The sequence below is a fragment of the Mauremys reevesii genome, linkage group 2 (genome assembly GCF_016161935.1).
Source record: "Mauremys reevesii isolate NIE-2019 linkage group 2, ASM1616193v1, whole genome shotgun sequence".
Classification (NCBI taxonomy): Eukaryota; Metazoa; Chordata; order Testudines; family Geoemydidae; genus Mauremys; species Mauremys reevesii.
Genome location: NC_052624.1, coordinates 282,083,297 through 282,102,745, shown reverse-complemented (window position 1 = coordinate 282,102,745; position 19,449 = coordinate 282,083,297). Strand labels below are relative to the sequence as shown.

Sequence of the window (19,449 nt, the reverse complement as noted above, 5' to 3'; positions counted from 1 at the left end):
TACATCCTTCCTGAATGTTAGACACCAGAACTGGACACAGAATTGCAGCAGTGGTTGCACCAGTGCCAAATACAGAGGTAAAATAACCTCTCTCCTCCAACTTGAGATTCCCCTGTTTAGGCATCCAGGAACCGCAGGACATTTGGATTAAAAATTAGCACTATACAATATCAATGGAGCACAGGTTAAAGGGATTGAGAACAGGCTAATGGCTAACTGATAGATCTCAAAAAGTAATTGTCAAAGGGATCATCAAATGTGGGTGTTTCTAATGGGGCTTTGCAGGGATCAGTACTAGATCTGATGATATTCAATATTTTTCAATAACTTGGAAGTAAATACAAAATTGATGCTGATAAAAATGAGCTGATGACATGAAGATTGGCAGAATGGCAAATAACGATGAGGACAGGGCAGTCAGACAGAGAGTTCTGGAGAGTTTGTTTGGCAAATGGGGCCCATTCAAACAAAATGCCTTTTCACACAGCCCAACACAGAGTTATACATCTGGGAACAAGGAGGGCCTATTCAGCTTTGGATTTACCGATCTTTAGCTTTGTATCATCTGCAAATCTGGCCACTTCACTGTTTCCCCGCTTTTCTAGATCATTTATGAAGATGTCAAACAACTCTGGTCCCAGTAGAGACCCTTGGGGGACCTTGCTATTTATCTCTCTTCATAAACTCGCCATTTATTCCTACCTTTGGTTTCCTATCTTTAAACCAGTTAGTGGTCCATGTGAAGACCTTCCCTCTTATCCCATGACAACTTACTTTGCTTAAGAACCTTTGATGAGGGATCTTGTTAAAGGCTTTCTGAAAGTTCAGGTACACTCTATCCACCGGATCCCCCTTGTCCACATGCTTCTTCACCCCTGTGACATTACGCCCCATATTCTTCATAGAAATATTGTTCTAGGAATATGGCATAACTACGGTATGTTTTATGCAAGATGGGTCATGTGAGATATCCTTGGAAAGGTTCTGATTTACTGAATGGGATTATCCTATTTGGATGGATGTATCATTTCTGTATCTGAAGTTAGGAATATGGGCTCTGTATCAATTACTAAAGTGCTTGCACCAGGCGAATGCCCCCAAATAGAAGGCAATCAGCCTGGATGGGCCATTAGGAAGGACAATAGGACATGGAAGATGCTAATCTTCCTCCTTCCTGAGAAGCTTCCTGGGATGCTGCTTTGACACTGCAGGGTCATGTGATCATGTCACCTCATAGAATTATAGAATCCATAGAATCTCAGGGTTGGAAGGGACCTCAGGAGGTATCTAGTCCAAGCCCCTGCTCAAAGCAGGACTAATTCCCAACTAAATCATCCCAGCCAGGGCTTTGTCAAGCCTGCCCTTAAAAACCTCTAAGGAAGGAGATTCCACCAACTCCCTAGGGAACCCATTCCAGTGCTTCACCACCCTCCGAGTGAAAAAGTTGCTCCTAATATCCAACCTAAACCTTCCCCACTGCAACTTGAGACCATTACTTCTTCTTCTGTCATCTGCTACCACTCAGAACAGTCTAGATCCATCCTCTTGGGAACCCCCTTTCAGGTAGTTGAAAGCAGCTATCAAATCCCCCCTCCTTCTTCTCTTCTGCAGACTAAACAATCCCAGTTCCCTCAGATGGACATCATTTTGGACTGGTGGTATTTTTCCACTAGGATGGAGGGGCGGAGGGGTGGGGTGGTGGTGTCAAACTGGGAGACAAAGGATTCCTGTCATAGCCAAATCCTATTGAAGGCTTGGAAGTGAGTTAATCTAGGTTCTTCTCCACCACCTCCCTGCCCCAAAAGGAAGACTGCTGAAAACATCTGGAGAACTAAAGGAACTAAACTGTGGGGGAGGAGGGAAGGGGCCGAGCCCAGGCAAGAAAGATCTAGCCTGTGAAAGGAATACCTGGCTAGTTAAGCTGCAAGCAGTGCAGTTTACCTTCAAGAAACTTTGCAGCTCTCAGGCAAGTGGACTGAGCTCATGCCAAACTGTTGTTGTTGTGTTTTGGTGTAAAACAGCTGCCATTTGAGGATGCTCTAGGGGTTATAGCAGCACTTGCTTGGGAGGATTTGCATGATCCATTCATGGCTTCACCACTCAGGAGTAGCATGGCCATCCCAAATGGCTGCAGAGAAAACCCCGATATCATGCACTCCCTGAATATGTATCTAGGAAACACTGTTGTCCAGATGTCGGATTTCTCCCCCAGGATCTGAATTCCATGCATGGTATCTGGGGTTAGTTGCATACTCTGCAATCCTAAAACCTGCAGAGTTTGATCATCTCTGCAGGAGAGAGAACTTTGCAGGCTCTCTCCTTCAATGCTTATAAACTCTGCAGGCTCCTGGTACCAGCAATCCCTGTTTCTTCAACCCCTGGAGTGTTGCAGTGACCCCTGTTATGGGTTGTGCTTTGTTCCCTATATTGGCTGCATCATAGGAAAGCACAATGCCTACCCATGATGCCTCAGAGTGCAATACTCTGCCAGAAGAAAAAATTTCCCTCTGGCCCCACATGGCAATCACCTCTGGCTCATTGTTCTCCCAGGTTTATTGAGGAGTTCTCTTCTAACCCTGCTGCTTTCTCTGTGTGTGGCAGGCTTCTCCGAGGAAGAGGAGGCCCAGAAAGACAAAAAAGAAAGCGAAAGGTAAGCAGCCCCTCACCCCACAGCTGCGGTGGCAGACTCAGGCCCCATGCAAAGCAGAGAAATAGGGTCTATTCCCCCACCTGCCTCCCCTCTTCCTGCGAAGGCACAGTCGTGCCCAGAGCCGTGCGGTGGCACTGGCTGGGGCTCCATTCACAAGCTGCCTCTGAAATCTGGGGCAGAGGGTGCCCAAGCAGCTCAATGTCTCCTTTATGTCTCACTTCTGGCAGCTTTTGGACGCTGTGCGGAAGAGTTGGAGGAGGCTGGTGCATCCCCAGAGACGTGGTAAGCAATGCCCCCCTCCATAAATCTGCAGTGGGTCAGTCCCCTCCTTTAGCGTCATGCAATTCATCCCCACCAAGGGGCAGTAGCCCGAGTAATCCCTCCCCTGCGCCGACCTATGTACCATGCAGGCAACTCTTCTCCTTTAGACTCCTGCAATTCATTCCCACCTTGCAGAAGTTGCCATCTCTAATCCACCCCCACGCCTTGTACAATGGGTCATTCCCTTCTTCAAGCGTCATACTGCTCCTTTAATCTGGGGCAGTGGGGGGGAGGGGTAGATTGTGTCAACTGGACTGGACCATCCTCTCCTGCCAAGAGCGGGAGAAAATGTTTTCTGGGAGCAGCCCCATGCACCCCGGGGAGGTGAGGTGGAGAGGTCAGGAGGAAGGCTGGTCTTTCTTTGTACGGTGAGTAGGGGATTCAGGAGCACTTGGGTAATGGCCCCTCCTCCAGTCCCCCAGCATAGGTTCCATGGAGGATTTGAATCCTGGAGCTAAAGAAGTAGCTGCATAGTTGGTTGCTAGAGTAGGCTGTTATCCTACATGTTGATTAGCTTCTGTGGAAGGGACATGAAACACATGCAGCCAGCAGGATAGACGCTCACCTCCTCAGCACTAGACAGGGATCACCTAACAATCCAGCTAACCCCAACCCAGAACATCCAAGGCCCGGGTATTGCAGGGGAGGAGGCTGCCTCAGTGGAGAAGGGGACAGGGAGCCTTTCGGTGCCGCCCCTCTGGGTAAAAGAGGGCCTGAGGGCAGGGCCTGCACTCAGCTATCTGCTCTCTCTGTTCCACAGCTGCCCTGTGCCCCCGGAGAAGCTCCTCTTGGCTCAGCGCCTCAGGCTCGTTGAGAGGAGGGTACAGGACGTGGGCAGACACCTGGATGCAGTTCTGATACCGTAAGGCAACTGAGCGGGGGGCACCAGACTGGGGGCTGGGTGGGAGGGGATAATGAATGTAGAGAGGAGGGAGCAGGGAAAACCAGACACTCCAGGATCCTAAAATAACAGGTGAGATACCAGTGAAAGTGAGGTGAGGGATTATCAGAAATTAAATGCAGAGACTACAAGTTGGGGTTGTGAGTAGGATCAAATCCTTCTGTACGGCAATATCTGCCAGCAGGCGACTGTCTAGAACCTGCCCATACTGTGTTTGAAAGAAAAAGCAATCCAATGACACGCTGTGAGGGGGTGTCCACCCCACATAGGACTGGAAGGGGCTCAGGTGGCCAGGCAGGCCCATGAACTCCACAGGGTGCACCTGGAGGAAGAGCCAGGGAGCAGGGAATTGATCCCAAGCAGGCTCAGCTGGGCAGGAATAGGCGGGGCCGATAAAGCCAGGAAGCTGGCAAGAGACAGGGGCTGCGGCTGGGAAAGGGCAGCCCCTCCCTGGGAAGAGGGGGGAGTGTTTGGAGCTGGTGCACCCAGAGCAAGGAGGGGAACCAGGAGTAGTAGGAAGCAGTCCAGGCTGGGAGAGGAAAGCCCAGAACTGCTGGGTTGAGGGTCCCTGGCCTGGAGCCCGGTGTGAAGTGTGGGCCCAGGTTTCCCTACCAGCCACCGAGGGCACGGCCCAGACCGGCGGGGCAGTGAACAGGAGGACTGTCTGGGTCACTGTGGGAGTGACAGGCAATTGCAGGACTGTACCCTGGAAGAGGGGGAAACGCTGAGTGGCCTAGCCAAGAAGGGGACACTGCAGTTCCCGGAATGACAGAGAGATGATGTGACCACATGCGACAATTGGAAGGGGCATTGACCTCGAGAGCTAATCCCCAGAGTAGGCTCCAGACAAGCAGTGAGTGGGGCACTCTGTGATACACCCAAAGCATGAGTCATCAGCTGGGTTCAAACCCAGGACTTTCAGGACCTTAGCACAGTCCCCCACCACCAGAGAAACTCCATTAACTGGGAGCAATCGTAGGTTGTTAGCCTCTAGTGTATCAGCCATTAGAAGAGGACAATTTTCCAGTGGGTTAGAATGTAAGAACATAAGAACAGGCAGACTGGGTCAGACCAAAGGTTCATCTAGCCCAGTCTCCTGTCTTCCAAAACTGGCCAATGCCAGTGCAGCAGAGGGAATGACCAGAAGAGGGAATCATCAAATGATCCGTCCCCTGTCGCCCATTCCCAGCTTCAGACAAACAGAGACTAGAGACACCATCCCTGCCCATCCTAGCTAATAGCCATTGATGAATTTATCCAGTTCCTTTTATAGTTTATAGTCTTGGCCTTCACAACCTCCTCTGGCGAGGGTTACACACACATGCTCACGTCTTCCTCACCCAAAGCAATTGTTGTTAGCTAATCTTTCTGTTAAAATAACACTAGGTCCCCAGTCATGCTCAAGGCCCCATTGTGCTAGGTGCTGCACATGCGTGTGATGAAGAGGTTATCATTCTAGATAAAATGAGTGCCGGCTCCCCCTCTCAGTCCTTCGTTACCCAGCTGATGTCCTTGTGTTGGGCTGTGGTGTGCAAGTCATGCCTAGGCACTGCCCCATTGCACTACTGTTGGAAGGCTGTGCCCAAGCCCTGCCTTTGCTCAGCAGGGCCATGTCCCATGTGTCCCTGTCTGCTCTCTCCCACAGATCGAGTGTGGCGACAGCCACGATGAGCCAGTTCTCCTATTCCGCTATGGAATCCACCACCTCTGCCCTCTGGAGTTCCAGCTCTTTTTCCCTGAGAGAAGCCGCCATCATTCAGTCGGAGCCCCTCTGCCACACAGGGGAGATCATGCCTGTCGCGAGCTGGGAAGGATCCACTCATCCCATCCAAGCCCAGCCTCTCTCCAGGCCTCCTGCCCACAGCAGACAAGACCGGGGAGAGCAGACCATGGGTCTGGACCAGACGTCAGTCCATAGCTCAGACTTCAACATCCGGCAGAAGCATCTGCAGAGGCGACTGGGGGCTCCACAAACCCCCATCCCGGGGGAGCCATTGCTGGGTGAGGGGGACACCAAGCAGCAATTGGAAGTAGACCCAGATCCGTCCAAATGTGGATTTCCAGCAAAGGTCCCGGAGACCTTCAGATCCAACACCAGCCCTCAGCGTGCACAGGAGATCCAGGAGCCATGTGTCTGCCCCCGGGGACCCCTGCCCCAAAAGGCCCACAGGATCATGGCATCTTCTGATGCCATCCTGGCCACGCTTGTGCCCACAGCGGTGGTCAAGCTGCAGGATCACGTGGCTCAGAAATGCTGGCAGATCCAAACGAAGGCCTTTCCTAAGATGGTGCGAGAGTCGCACAGAGATGCTCCCCTCCGGAGAGAGACTGCCCTGCCTGGGCCACTCCACCCCCCTAGGGAGCCAGGCAAGCACAGGACAGTGGCATTCCCAATGATGGGACAACAGCCTGCCCACCCCATCGAACTCCACATAAGGCATCAGCATCCGGTCATGCAGAGGGGGCTGCTCACCCTGGACCCAGAGCCCCTGGCAAAGCTGCCTCACACCGTCCCAGCCAGGGGAGCCCGTGTGGAGTTCAGTGAGATGGAGACCGATTTCCTGCAGACGGGGAGGCGAAGCACAAGCTCCTCTTCTTCCACACGTCCTCCAACGCCAGTGGAAGATATCACCATGGAGACGGGCAGGAATGATGGCGCGGCAGGAAAGCAGACTAACCCACAGCGCTGCACTCTGCCAGCAGGGGTGGGTCTGACATCGCCACCTCCAGGAACCACAGTAGCAGAGAAGACACTCGCAGCGACACTCCAAATGTATAGGAGCGAGTTGAGAAAGCCCCTTACCAGTGTGAGCGGCACCAAAGGGACTGAAGAGAAGCTGGAGCTGCACATGGAGAGGAAGGTTCTCTTGGGAGAAGGCTCCTGCCTGCAGCCAGGGGCACAAGCAGGTGAGAGCAGGGCAGATCCTCCCAGGACCCAATGGCACCAGGTTGCCCCAGAGGCACCAGGCTCTGAGCAGCTAACAAGATCCACCCTTGACTCTCTCCTTGCTGGGCAGGCTGCACACGACCTGCAGATCAAGCAGCTGACGGAAATGTTGAGCAGCTCCCGCCCCTTGGCGGGCCAGGTCTCAGTTTGCCAGCAGTGCCGCAAGGCATATCCAGGAAAGAGGAAGGGTGAGAAAACTCCAAAGGAGACATCTGCTGAGCTGCATGGTGTTCGAGACATCATGCATTCACATGGGTTCAATGGAACTGTGAATTCAAAGCTCTCCAGGACCAGCCACCAATCAGAGTCTGCGAGAAGTGTGGTAAGCATCGACAAAAGAGACCAGCTGGCTCTGCAGGTGCTGACTTGCCGGGAAGATCCCATGGAATTCCACAGCGATGGACTCCAGGAGACTCCTCAGCATCATCCAACCGCAATAAGATGCCAGTGCTGTGGCTCCTTCCAGCAGACAAGAGCAAGACGCAGGATGGAATGGGGAAATGGGGCTCCCGCAAGCAACCTTAGATGGTGTCCGTTGCAACGAGTACAACAGGGCTTTCGCAAGCTGGGGAGAAAGCAAGTTGGAGTCCTGACGGTTCTCCCTCAAAGTCACCAAAGGCCTCCAGAGCTAGGACACCATCCCCTTCAAGGAGCAAAGTTCTCCAAAAGATGTTCATGTGCCTGAAGCAAACCTTCAGCAAGCTGCAACACAAAGTGAAGTCCCGAATGTCCAAGGACCCTCGATCCAGAACACCTGACACTAAATTTACAAAGCCACCCTTTTGGAAGGCAAGGGCCTCCAAGGGTGTCCGGTTTCCATACTACTGAATATCACACTGCCAGCATGCCCAATACCAGAAAAGGCCCACAAATTCCAACCTCTCCCTATCATCCAGTGGGCCCGGTAAGCATGGGCTAAAGTGGCTGAGAAGAATGGCTTGTTGTCCTGGGACACAGAGACTGATATATAAGTGTCTCTCCTTGGGGTATGACATTTAAACCGAGATTCCAAGATGAAGGGGGGCCTGGGAGCTTGGATGAGATTGAGCGTTCAAGAATCAATCCTTCCTTCAAGAAGAGCTGACACTAAATTTACAAAGCCACCCTTTTGGAAGGCAAGGGCCTCAAAGTGTGTCCAGTAGTACTATTAGGGCCCTACCATCAATCAAACACAAACCGGCCCTTTGACTCCTAAAACCCCGCCCCTTGACCCCTTTAACCCCGCCCACCTATCACCAGAAGTCCCACTCACAGGGTATTACTTCCAGGGTCAAGGAGGACACATGACCGGAAGCAAAGTATGTCATGTGACCCCTCTAAGAACTCCTCCCACTGCCCTCTACCAATCAGGAGAGGTTTCGCCCTCATAGGCCTACCCGGAGAGGGGATTTGACCAATCAGGGGTGTTCCAGGGTGGGGTAACCCATCCGGATGTGGCTCGTGTGACCCCTCTAAGAACTCCTCCCACTGCACTCTACCAATCGCGATGGGTTTCGGCCGCATAGGACCAACCTGAGAGCAGATTTGACCAATCGGTGGTGTTCCGGGACGGGGTGACCTGTCCAGATGAGGGTCGTGTGACCCTTCTAAGAACTCCTCCCAGCGCCCTCTGCCAGTCAGAGCGCAACACTATCACCCCATAAGTCCCAGCACCAGGGCAGAAGAGGCCATCTTTTACCAAGGACGCGTGCTTTAGAAATCGTGGAAGCATGGACTCCTTCACCACCCCGTGAGTACTTTGGACTTTGTGTTAGCCCCGAGGGCCTTTGGACTTGTGTGGAGAAAGCGCTACATGAGCGACAGTTCCCACAAGGGACCTTTGACTCAGCCATTGATGGATACGCTGGAACCCGAAACCCAAACTCTCGTGAGGCACACCGATGAGTGTGATGGCCTCTCATTGTCCGCCCCTCTAGAGGTGGAAGGTGAACGCAGCTCAGGGGTGTCATTGGAGGACAAGGTGAACGGAAAAGACATTGCTCAGGTAAATGAATGATTAAGTAGTGACTGTTGATGATGGGGTGAAATGGGATTAGGAACCGGGGGGTGGGATGGGTTGTGTATATTTAAAAATGAGCAGTGGGAACTTACACTGTTTCTTTTCTGAAAATCTCTCCACAGCTTGACGATGCCTTTCTAGAGGACCCAGAGGCCCTGGACAGCATTGCATCAAGCAGCGAAGATGAACCGGGCTCTCCTTGTTTTTGCTCAATGCCGGTACAAATTGTTGAAGAGGACTCCAAGGATGACGGCTATGAGGAGTTTAGGAGACTTGGCATGGAACTAACTGAGCCAAGGCCACGTCGTGAGCGTAAAGAAGTCATGCGGACTATTGTACGCGTTGCTGTTTATGCTGTCCTTAATCAGTGCCTTAGGGAAAAGCTTTTTGAAGATTGTGAGGGCTGTGTGATAGATGCGGCAGCCCAACGGCACCATGACTGTGTGACTTGGACTTCAGTAGATCTAAACTTCAAGCTCCGGCACCTGTGTGCTGAGTTATGTTTGGAAAGCTTATTAAACACTGTTCTTGCCATAGGTTATGCTCCGCAATGTCTGTGCCTACCCAAGAACATTTAGCGTAAGGGGTGGCCTTGATAAATGCTGTGCAATTTAGTGCAGACCCTGGCCGTGTTTTAAAGAAAATGACCAAACCGGAAGATGCCTGTGTCGCATTCTTGACTTGAACTGGGACCGTATAGAATATGATTGCAACCAAGGTCCTGTAGTGGCACCAAATCTTTTGTAAAGGGGGTCATATAAGGGGTCTAAGACCAGGTTATGGGTTGCTGGTTATGATTATGCTGTCTGTATCAATGTGTCATTTTGTAGTTGAAGTTATGAATATTGGCTCTATCCTGTCTGTATCTCAAACTTATGCTATGCTTCTGGGTGACATCCCAGACGAGTTGGTGTTAGCTCTGCCTAGCCTGCTTGATGGCCCATTAAGGACCATCAGCTACACAATTGACCCATTGAGAGAAGGCAGATGCACCTTGTAAGTCAGCAAAGTATGCAGGAACTTGCCCATGTGACTCCAGACTCCATTTTGCTTGTAATTTTCCACAGTAAGGACAAAGAGGTGTTCTTACACCTCAAAAAGACTATAAAAGGCTGATGCCTCATCTCCAGCTTGTCTTCAATCCTGCTTCTTACCTCTGAAGGGACTTTACTCCAAACTGAAGCTCTGAACAAAGAACTGATGACCCGTCCCAGCTGGGGATGGACTCCAGAGACTTAATTTAAACCTGCAGTTTATTCTATCACTGTTCTAAGCCTGAAACAAGAACTTTGCCATTATTGTATGGAATTGATTCCATTTAACCAATTCTAGCTCTCATCTGTATCTTTTTCCTTTTATGATTTTATAGATTTATAGATTCATAGATTCTAGGATTGGAAGGGACCTCGAGAGGTCATCGAGTCCAGTCCCCTGCCCTCATGGCAGGACCAAATACTGTCTAGACCAGCCCTGATAGACATTTATCTAACCTACTCTTAAATATCTCCAGAGATGGAGATTCCACAACCTCCCTCGGCAATCTATTCCAGTGTTTAACCACCCTGACAGTTAGGAACTTTTTCCTAATGTCCAGTCTAAACCTCCCTTGCTGCAGTTTATGCTCATTGCTTCTTGTTCTATCCTTAGAGGCGAAGGTGAACAAGTTTTCTCCCTCCTCCTTATGACACCCTTTCAGATACCTGAAAACTGCTATCATGTCCCCTCTCAGTCTTCTCTTTTCCAAACTAAACGAACCCAATTCTTTCAGCCTTCCTGCATAGGTCATGTTCTCAAGACCTTTCATCATTCTTGTTGCTCTTCTCTGGACCCTCTCCAATTTCTCCACTCTTTCAGTACCTGTTTTCTCCCAATTACAAGGTTTCATCCTGTGAGTTTATCGACGATGAAACCGTGTGTGTGTCTTGGAAGCTCGCAAAAGACCGGTACTCTGTCTCTGGCAATACCAACGCCTTCATAGCCTGTTTCACCACCGCTTCTGCCCGCTTAGAACTATACAACCTCCTAGAGAGGTTGCAAGAGTGGTGCCTGTACCACGAAACTGACTTGGTGATATTTTTGAAAAGGGAGGGTGAGTGGAATCCCCCTCGGGGGGATTATTTAGGGGACCTCACGAGCGATTATTTCAATTAAAAAATAATAATCTGTGTACTTTTTTCTGAATTGGTCTTTTTAAAAAAAAAAAACAAACACCAAACATCAATTGTCTTTAAACCCCTCACCTGGGGTGCTTTATTGGGTAACATGGCTGTGAAAATTATCACAAAATACATGTCTGTGCTTGTTGAAACATGTTTTGAGCAGGACTAGGCATGCCCAATGAATATCTCATCAGTAAAGGTCTATTCATAACCTTTTTCAAAAGCTCCTTTGGTTTTAGATTTCTCAAAGGGAGAGGCACGCGACCTTTGCTGAAAATAGCTTGAAAGGCCTTGGATACCTCACCACTCGTCTTGTGTTTTTGACCTAAGGCCCAGGCATATTTGGATAGAATGTCTGTCACTGTTAAGATGTACTTAAAACCGCTGTTGCATTTGGAGAACTGGTGCATCTCCACCAAATTTGCCTGCCATTGCACATCCACATCTGAACCAATGGTCTTGTTTCTTTTAAAATGTATTTGAGCCGGTTTGTGTAAAGTGCAAAAAAGAACAGGAGTACTTGTGGCACCTTAGAGACTAACAAATTTAGTTGAGCATAAGCTTTCATGGGCTACAGCCCACTTCATCAGATGCATGCAGTGGAAAATACAGTAGGAAGATATAGATATACACAGAGAACAAGAAACAATGGCTGTTACCATACACCCTATAAGGAGAGTGATCAGTTAAGGTGAGCTATTATCAGCAGTGGACAAAAAGGACTGTTTGTAGTGGTAATGAAAATGGCCCATTTCCAGCAATTGACAAGAAGATGTGAGGAACTGTAGTGGGGGGAAAAATAAGCACGGGGAAAGAGTTTTACTTTGTGTAATGGCCCATCCACTCCCAGTCTTTATTCAAGCCTAATTTAATGGTGTCCAATTTGCAAATTAATTCCAATTCAGCAGTCTCTTGTTGGAATCTGTTTTTGAAGTTTTTTTGTTGTAATATTGTGACTTTTAGGTCTGTAATCAAGTGGCCAGGGAGATTGAATTGTTCTCCGACTGGTTTTTGAATGTTATAATTCTTGATGTCTGATTAGTGTCCATTTATTCTTTTACGTAGAGACTGTCCGCTTTGGCCAAAGTACATGGCAGAGGGGCATTGCTGGCACATGATGGCATCTATCACATTGGTAGATGTGCCTAGTGGCGTGGCTGATGTGATTAGGTCCTATGATGGTATCCCCTAAATAGATACGTGAACAGAGTTGGCAACAGGCTTTGTTGCAAGGATAGGTTCCTGGGTTAGTGTTTTGTTGTGTGGTGTGTGGTTGCTGTAGGATTGGGGGCTGTCTGTAAGCGAGGACAGACCTCTCTCCCAAGATCTGTGAGAGTGATGGATCGTCCTTCAGGATAGGTTGTAGATCCTTGATGATGCGCTGGAGAGGTTTTAGTTGGAGGCAGTGGCGGATTAACAAATTTGCCACCCCTAGGCCCTCAAAAAATTGCCGCGCCCCCTCCCCACCCCGCTCACCTCTGCTCCCCCGCAGCAAGACTGGGAGGGGGTGGGGAGAAGGGGAGTTGTGGCACGCTCGGGGGATGGTGGTGGTGGAGCGGAGATGAGCTGGGATGGGGAGCGGTTCCCGGGCCCCAGGTTACTCCCGCACCCGTGGGTCCAGCTCACCTCTGCTCCGCCTCCTCTGAATGTGCCGCTACTCACTTCTCCTCTCTCCCAGCACTTTAGCGTGGCAAGCCTGGGAGGGAGGTGGAAGGGGTGCGTGGGCGCCTGGGAGAGGAGGAGCCAGGGATTTGAGGAAGGGGCAGAGTTGGGGAGGGGGCGTGAGCAAATTTGCCGCCCTAGGCCTAAGCCTTGTTGGCCTAGGTGATAATACGCCACTGGTTGGGGGCTGAAGGTGATGGCTAGTGGCGTTCTGTTACTTTCTTTGTTGGGCCTGTCCTGTATTAGGTGACTCCTGCATACTCTTCTGGCTCTGTCAGTCTGTTTCTTCACTTCAGCAGGTGGGTACTGTAGTTGTAAGAATGGTTGATGGAGATGTTGTAGGTGTTTGTCTCTATCTGAGGGCTTGGAGCAAATGGGATTGTTTCGTAGACCTTGGCTGTAGACAATGGATCGAGTGGTGTGGTCTGGATGAAAGCTGGAGGCATGTAGGTAAGTATAGTGGTCAGTAGGGTGATGTTTAAGTGGCCATCCTTTATGAGTGCTGTGGTGTTTAGGAAGTGGATCTCTTGTGTGGAATGGTCCAGGCTGAGATTGATGGTGGGGTGGAAATGTGTAAAGTGTAAGTGTCCCTGTCTGAAAGGCAAGCTGTTACCTGTCTTCTATTCAAAGTTTTGCTCTGCTTTCTGGCCACTTGAGAAAGAGGATTCACCCCGCCGAAGATCCCAACTTCCCCGGGGGTGTAATATATATTTTTTAACAGAGCTGCCTGTGTAGAAATGACTGTTACTGGTACCGTCTTTTACTAACACAAATATGAAGGGGGACACATTCATATTGACACATTTAAATGAGAGGCCTTCATGCTCATCGGGGTGCCTCACGAGGGTTTGGGTTTCGGGTACTGGCGTATCCATCAACGGCTGAGTCAAAGGGCCCTCGTCGGAACTGTCGCTTATGTAGCGCTTTCTCCACACAAGTCCAAAGGCCCTCGGGGCTAACACAAAGTCTGAAGTTCTCACCAGGGTGGTGAAGGAGTCCATGTTTCCACGATTTCTAAAGCACGCGTCCTTGGTAAAAGATGGCCTCTTCTGCTCCGATTGCTGGGTCTTATGGGGTGATGGTGATGCGCTCTGGTTGGCAGAGAGCGCTGGGAGGAGTTCTTAGAGGGGTCACACGACTCTCTTCTGGGCAAGTCACCCCGCTCTGGAACATCACAGATTCGTCAAATCTGCTCTCAGGGCGGTGCTGTGTGGCTGAATCCCATCGTGATTCGCAGAGGGCAGTGGAGGAGTTCTTAGAGGGTCACACGAACCACTTCCGGATGGGTCACCATGCCCGGAACACCCCTGATTGGTCAAATCCCCTCCAGGTAGGCCTATGGGGCGAACCTCCTGATTGGTAGAGGGCAGTGGGAGGAGTTCTTAGAGGGGTCACATGACACCCTTGGCTTCCGGTTATGTGTCCTCCTTGACCCCAGAAGTAATATTCCCCATGGGTGGGACTTCCAGTGACAGGTGGTCGGGGCTTAAGGGGTCAAGGGGCAGGGTTTAAGTGGCCAAGGAGAAGGGTTAGGGTTTGATTGATGGTAGGTCCCTTATACTATTTCCGATTTCCATACTACTGAATCCCACCCTGCCAGCATGCCCATTAACAGAAGGGGCCCACTAATTCCACCATCTCCCTAGCAACCAGTGGGCCTTGTAAGCATGGGCCAAAGTGGCTGAGAACAAGTGCTTGTTGTCCTGGGACACAGAGACTGATGATAAGAGACTCTCCTTGGGGTATGACGTTTAACCCCAGATTCCAAGATGAAAGCGGGGCCTGGGGCTTCAATGAGACTGATGGTGTGACTAGCCGGGAGTGTGAGGAACAGGCTGTGATCTGCCCTCACATCCCAGAGACGCTGGTTGTGGTGCCCCCGAGCCCACAGGGCGGGTCCCTTGTTCCCCTTAACCCTCTTCCATTTTTCCTTGTTTTCCTTACAGTTGCTGTTCAATAAATTGTATTTGGTTTGAACTTAATGTGCTGATCAGGGGTAGGGAAGCGGCCGGTGCAGAAAGAGTACCCCGGAGTGGGGCCATCCCCGAGCACGCAAGAATCTCCACTTTCATTTAAAAAATAGTAAATGTCTAGCCCGTCATGCTTCAAAATGGGACCCCCCTAATGGTTCAAAAAGTATAAGGCAAATCAAAAGAATCCCCCAGATAATTTTAAAATCTCATGATTCGGGACGCCTGACTTGTTTGAATGTATTGGGTCGGCAGTACTTGCCGATATGTGCGGGGTATGGAAGCACTTATCTTTACAGCCAAGCAACTAATTCATGGGGAATAATTTAAGCTGTGAACCCATCCCATTGCCTCTTCACAAATTCTCCCTAAAAAGCTTCCAGGGCACTCAAATTTATCCCTATTTCAAAAATAGTCGCGGGGGGAGTTCAATGAATAATTCTGCTTCAGGAACCAGTTTGCTAGTTAAAACTCACATTGTGTGGATTGGACACTCAGGTCATATGACTTGACTTCTGTTCCCTGATTGGATGAGCAGAACTCCAAGAAATCTGATTGCTAGCATGAATGCTCTCCTTTCCTTCTTCAGAATTTATTTTCAGGGAATGTAATGTACTATCGAGGAGAGAGTGTGTTCCAATGGGCAGAGCACTGGCTAGGCAGTCAGGAAACCTCAGTGCAGTCGCAGTTCTGCTATTGACCTGTTGCATGAGCCTGGATGAGTTGCCTCTCTGTACCTCAGTTTCCTCATGTGTTTAATAGTCTACTAACCCGTACTGCCCTTTGGAAGGTGCTTTCATAGATTCCAAGGCCGGAATGCTGCTGTATCACACAGGCCAGAAAACTTCCCCAAAATAATTCCTAGAGCAGCTCTTTTAGACAAACATCCAGTCTTGATTTAAAAGTGGTCAGTGATGGAGAATCCACTACAATCATTGGTAAATTGTTCCAATGATTAATTACTCTCACCAATATAACTGTATGCCTTATTTCACACGGGCTCTGTTCAAGATGGTTTCTCTCAGCCACAGTCTCCCAGCAAAGTGGTGCCTGGCTCCCCCCTTGCTCAGGCTCTCTTCCAGGGGCCCAAAGGTGCTGGTGGTTTTGTTTTCTTAGGTGAAAGAATGTGGGGTTGTCTGCCCCTTTCTTTTCTAGCCCCTTGAGTCTTGGAAGCTGATTCTTCTAAAGCAGTGGTTGTCAACCAGGGGCACGGGGTCCACAACTCCTGTCAATATTTGCCTAGTTTTACAGCAGGCTACATAACAAGCACTAGCGAAATAAGTACAGGTTAACATTTCATACAGGCAAAAGGAGAAAGTCAGCAATTTGTCAGTAAGAGTGTGCTGTGACACATCTGTATTTTAGATCTGATTTTGTAAACTAGTAGTTTCTGAGTGAGGTGAAACTTGGGGGTACACAAGACAAATCAGACTCCTGAAAGGGGCACAGTAGACTGAAAAGGTTGAGAGCCACTGTTCTAAAGGATCCCCTCAAAGCCAAGTTTATCCAAGCTGTGAGGAAGGTGACCTGAAGTCTGGTGGTGAAGGCTCCGTGTGTAACCCACACACCTCCTGGGAGTGGTGTCCTGTCCCTTCTAGTGGCACCAAGACCACTTAATGAGAAAGGGCTAAAATGAGTCTGCGCTGCAGCCTTTTAGCTCATGCAGTAGAGACTCATGCAGTAAGTTCCAGAGGCCCTAGGTTCAATCCCGCTCACCACCAACAGGGGTCTGTCAATGTTACAAGTCGGGGCTCATCTGGGATTTTAACCGGGAAGTCTCTGAGCTCAGGATGTGCTTCCTCAGCGAGGGGAAGTATGTAACCCACACACTTCCTGGGTGTGGTGTTCTGTCCTCTCTAGTGGCACTGAGACCATTTAGAGACAGTTAAATGACTCTGCCCTACAGCCCTAGCTAACTGCCAGTTGGCTCTTAGCTCATGCAGTAGAGGATTATGCACTAAGCTCCAGAAGTGCCAGGTTTGATCCTGCTTGCTAGCAACCCGGGTCTCTCAACATTATATGTGCTCTCCCTCTCCCTCCACTTGTGTTTGCTGAAATGTAAATTGCTCTGTTCATTACCATCTCCTTCCCCTGCTATCTTGATGACCTTGTTTGCTGCTTATATAAACCCCCATTCCTTTGTTTAGGACAGACCTCTTTAACAGCATTTGCCTAGGAGGGGCTGTCAGGTTTTCACAAGTACTGTCGTACAGGGGGAACTCATAACCCACCATGTAATGTTGCATCATGATCTCATTGACCAGAGAGTTGTTAGTTTTCAAATGGTACCTCCAGGGATTTCCCTACACTCCCCCTGAATTTCCCCAAAAACACCCCCCCCCAGTTTTGTGAACTAGTTACATGCCAAACCTGTTGGCTGAACTTTGCGACTTTGTCCTCACCCACAACTATTTCACATTTGTGGACAATATATACCTTCAAGTCAGTGGCCCTGCTGTGGGGAGCCGCATGGCACCATAGTATGCAAAGCATTTTTATGGCTGTTTTAGAACAACACTTCCTTAGCTCTCATCCCCTAATGCCCCTACTCTCCTTGAGCTACACTGATGACATCTTCATCATCTGGACCTATGGAAAAGAAGCCCTTGAGGAATTCCACCATGATTTCAACCATTTCCATCCCACCATCAACCTCAGCCTAGACCAATCCACACAAGCGCTCCATTTCCTTGGCACTACTGTGCTAATAAGCAATGGTCACATAAACACCACCCTATATCAGAAACCTACTGACCGCTATACTTACCTACATGCCTCCAGCTTCCATCCAGGACACACCACACGATCCATTGAGCTATCTTGATTATTACTACAAAAGTTTGGTTTTTTTCTCCTGCTGATAATAGCTCATCTTAATTAATTAACCTCTTTGAGTTGCTTGGGCAACTCCCACCTTTTCATGTTCTCTGTATGTGTATATATCTCAGCACTATAAGTTCCATTCTATGTATCCGATGAAGTGGGCCCACGAAAGCTTATGCTCAGATACATTTGTTAGTCTCGAAGGTGTCACAAGTACTCCTGTTCTTTTTGTGGATACAGACTAACACTGAAACCTGCCAATTTAGTGACTGTTTGGAAATTTGAATTGAAATTGAAACATTAATACATACTTTAAAAGCATATACTGTGTATGATAAAATACGTGTTTCTGAAAGTATAATATATGCCAAAAGTATGAACAGAGGCTAGTTTCCTTATACAGCTCTTGTTTTTATGATAATGCCAGTGCATAAATTTCCATGATGTTGGCCAAGCTAATAATTTCAAATGATGATCTGTAAGCAAAGTCTCAATGAGCTCTCCCTGACAACTAATGATGAGCTGGAGGCTGCAGGGAAAGGCTTCAGGACCAAAATGTATTTACATTCACACTTAATCTACCTAGGTATCCAGCAAACAGAGCTGTGTTGCCCAAGTGATAGATTTTGGCTGGGGTTGGGTTACAAATCACTTGAATGCAGGGGGTGGGGTTGGGAATGAAATGTTGTTGTTCTTATTGTATGAGTAAAAGGCAGTAGAACTGTATTAGCCTGTGCTGATTGAGGGCATCAAAAGAGAGGGTGGGGACCTGTCCCTCTCCACTGTTTAAAGACAGAGCTGATTAGGCTCCACAGATAGTCTTTTGTTCTGTTAAGTGACCACTGCAGCTGAAATCACTGATAATCAGCTCTACATGCTTAGTCCTGCTGTCGGGACAGTGTTCCTGTGGGGACAGTGTTTTTGTGTAAAAGACAGCCCAGACTGCACTAGCAGCGAGGTTCCCCCACGGAGAGTTCAGCTGAAATCACTGAGAGCGGGTGGAACCTCAAGAGACCAACTCGCAGAGGTCACAGTGGCAGGTGGCAGCAGAAGGTGACTGCGCAGGGCCATTGGCAACAGAGTGGTGGAGTGAATGAAGAGCCATGGCCAGAGCGAACAGTGAGCAGCTGGAGGAACGAGCAAGGTGCCTTCTTGCCCCCCACCTGGGAGGTGGACTCACGTGAAAGCACCTCCGACGCCTTAAATAAGGGGCACGTTAAATAAACATTTGTTTGTTGGACTATATTTTAGTGACTTTGCTCCAGAATCCAAGATTTGTGACTGGGAATGGAAACTTATATAAATATGTTTCCTAGTAGGCCAAGATTTTTAAAATGCAGTATTTGCCAAGGTTGTTATCTCACATTGTTGCTATCTTGAGAGGTCATTATGTTGGGGAGTTTCTGTACTAAACATTTGTATTATTATAATTAATTTTTACATAAGAATGGTCATACTGGGTCAGACCAATGGTCCATATAGCCCAGTCTCCTGTCTTCCGACAGTGGTCAAGACCAGGTGCGTCAGAGGGAATGAACAGAACAGGGAATCATCAAGTGATCCATCCCCTGTTCCCCATTCCCAGCTTCTGGCAAACAGGCTAGGGACACTCAGAGCATGGTTTGTTAGTCTCCAAGGTGCCACGAGTACTCCTGTTCTTTTTAAAAAAGCAAACAGAATGTTAGGAATCATTGACTGCCGCTGCACATTGAGTGGATGTTTTCAGAGGACTATCCACAATGACTCCAAGATCTCTTTCTTGAGTGTTAACAGCTAATTTAGACACCACCATTTTGTATGTATAGTTGAGATTGTTTTCCAATGTGCATCATTTTGCATTGATCAACATTGAATTTCATCTGCCACTTTTGTTGCCCAGTCACCCAGTTTTGTGAGATCCCTTTGTAACGCTTCCCAGTCTGCCTGGGACTTAACTACCTTGAATAGTTTTGTATCATCTGCAAATTTTGCCACCTCAACTGTTTACCCATTTTTCCAGATCATTTATGAGTATGTT

The 19,449-nt window shown here is 48.9% G+C and overlaps 1 protein-coding gene across 2 annotated transcripts in view; it reads left to right on the top strand.

Moving 5' to 3' along the window:
- The first annotated feature begins 2,673 nt into the window (after positions 1-2,673).
- Positions 2,674-19,449, top strand: part of LOC120397911 — a 46,831-nt gene continuing 30,055 nt past the window's right edge. Inside the window, exons 1-2 of one of the 2 annotated variants that reach the window (XM_039524612.1) lie at positions 2,674-2,932; positions 5,518-5,912. In XM_039524612.1, the coding sequence (XP_039380546.1) occupies positions 5,540-5,912 (373 nt within the window). In that variant the 5' untranslated portion in view covers positions 2,674-2,932; positions 5,518-5,539. Of the gene's footprint in view, positions 2,933-5,094; positions 5,913-19,449 lie in introns of those variants that run through there. The other variant, XM_039524611.1, reaches the window with a different exon arrangement.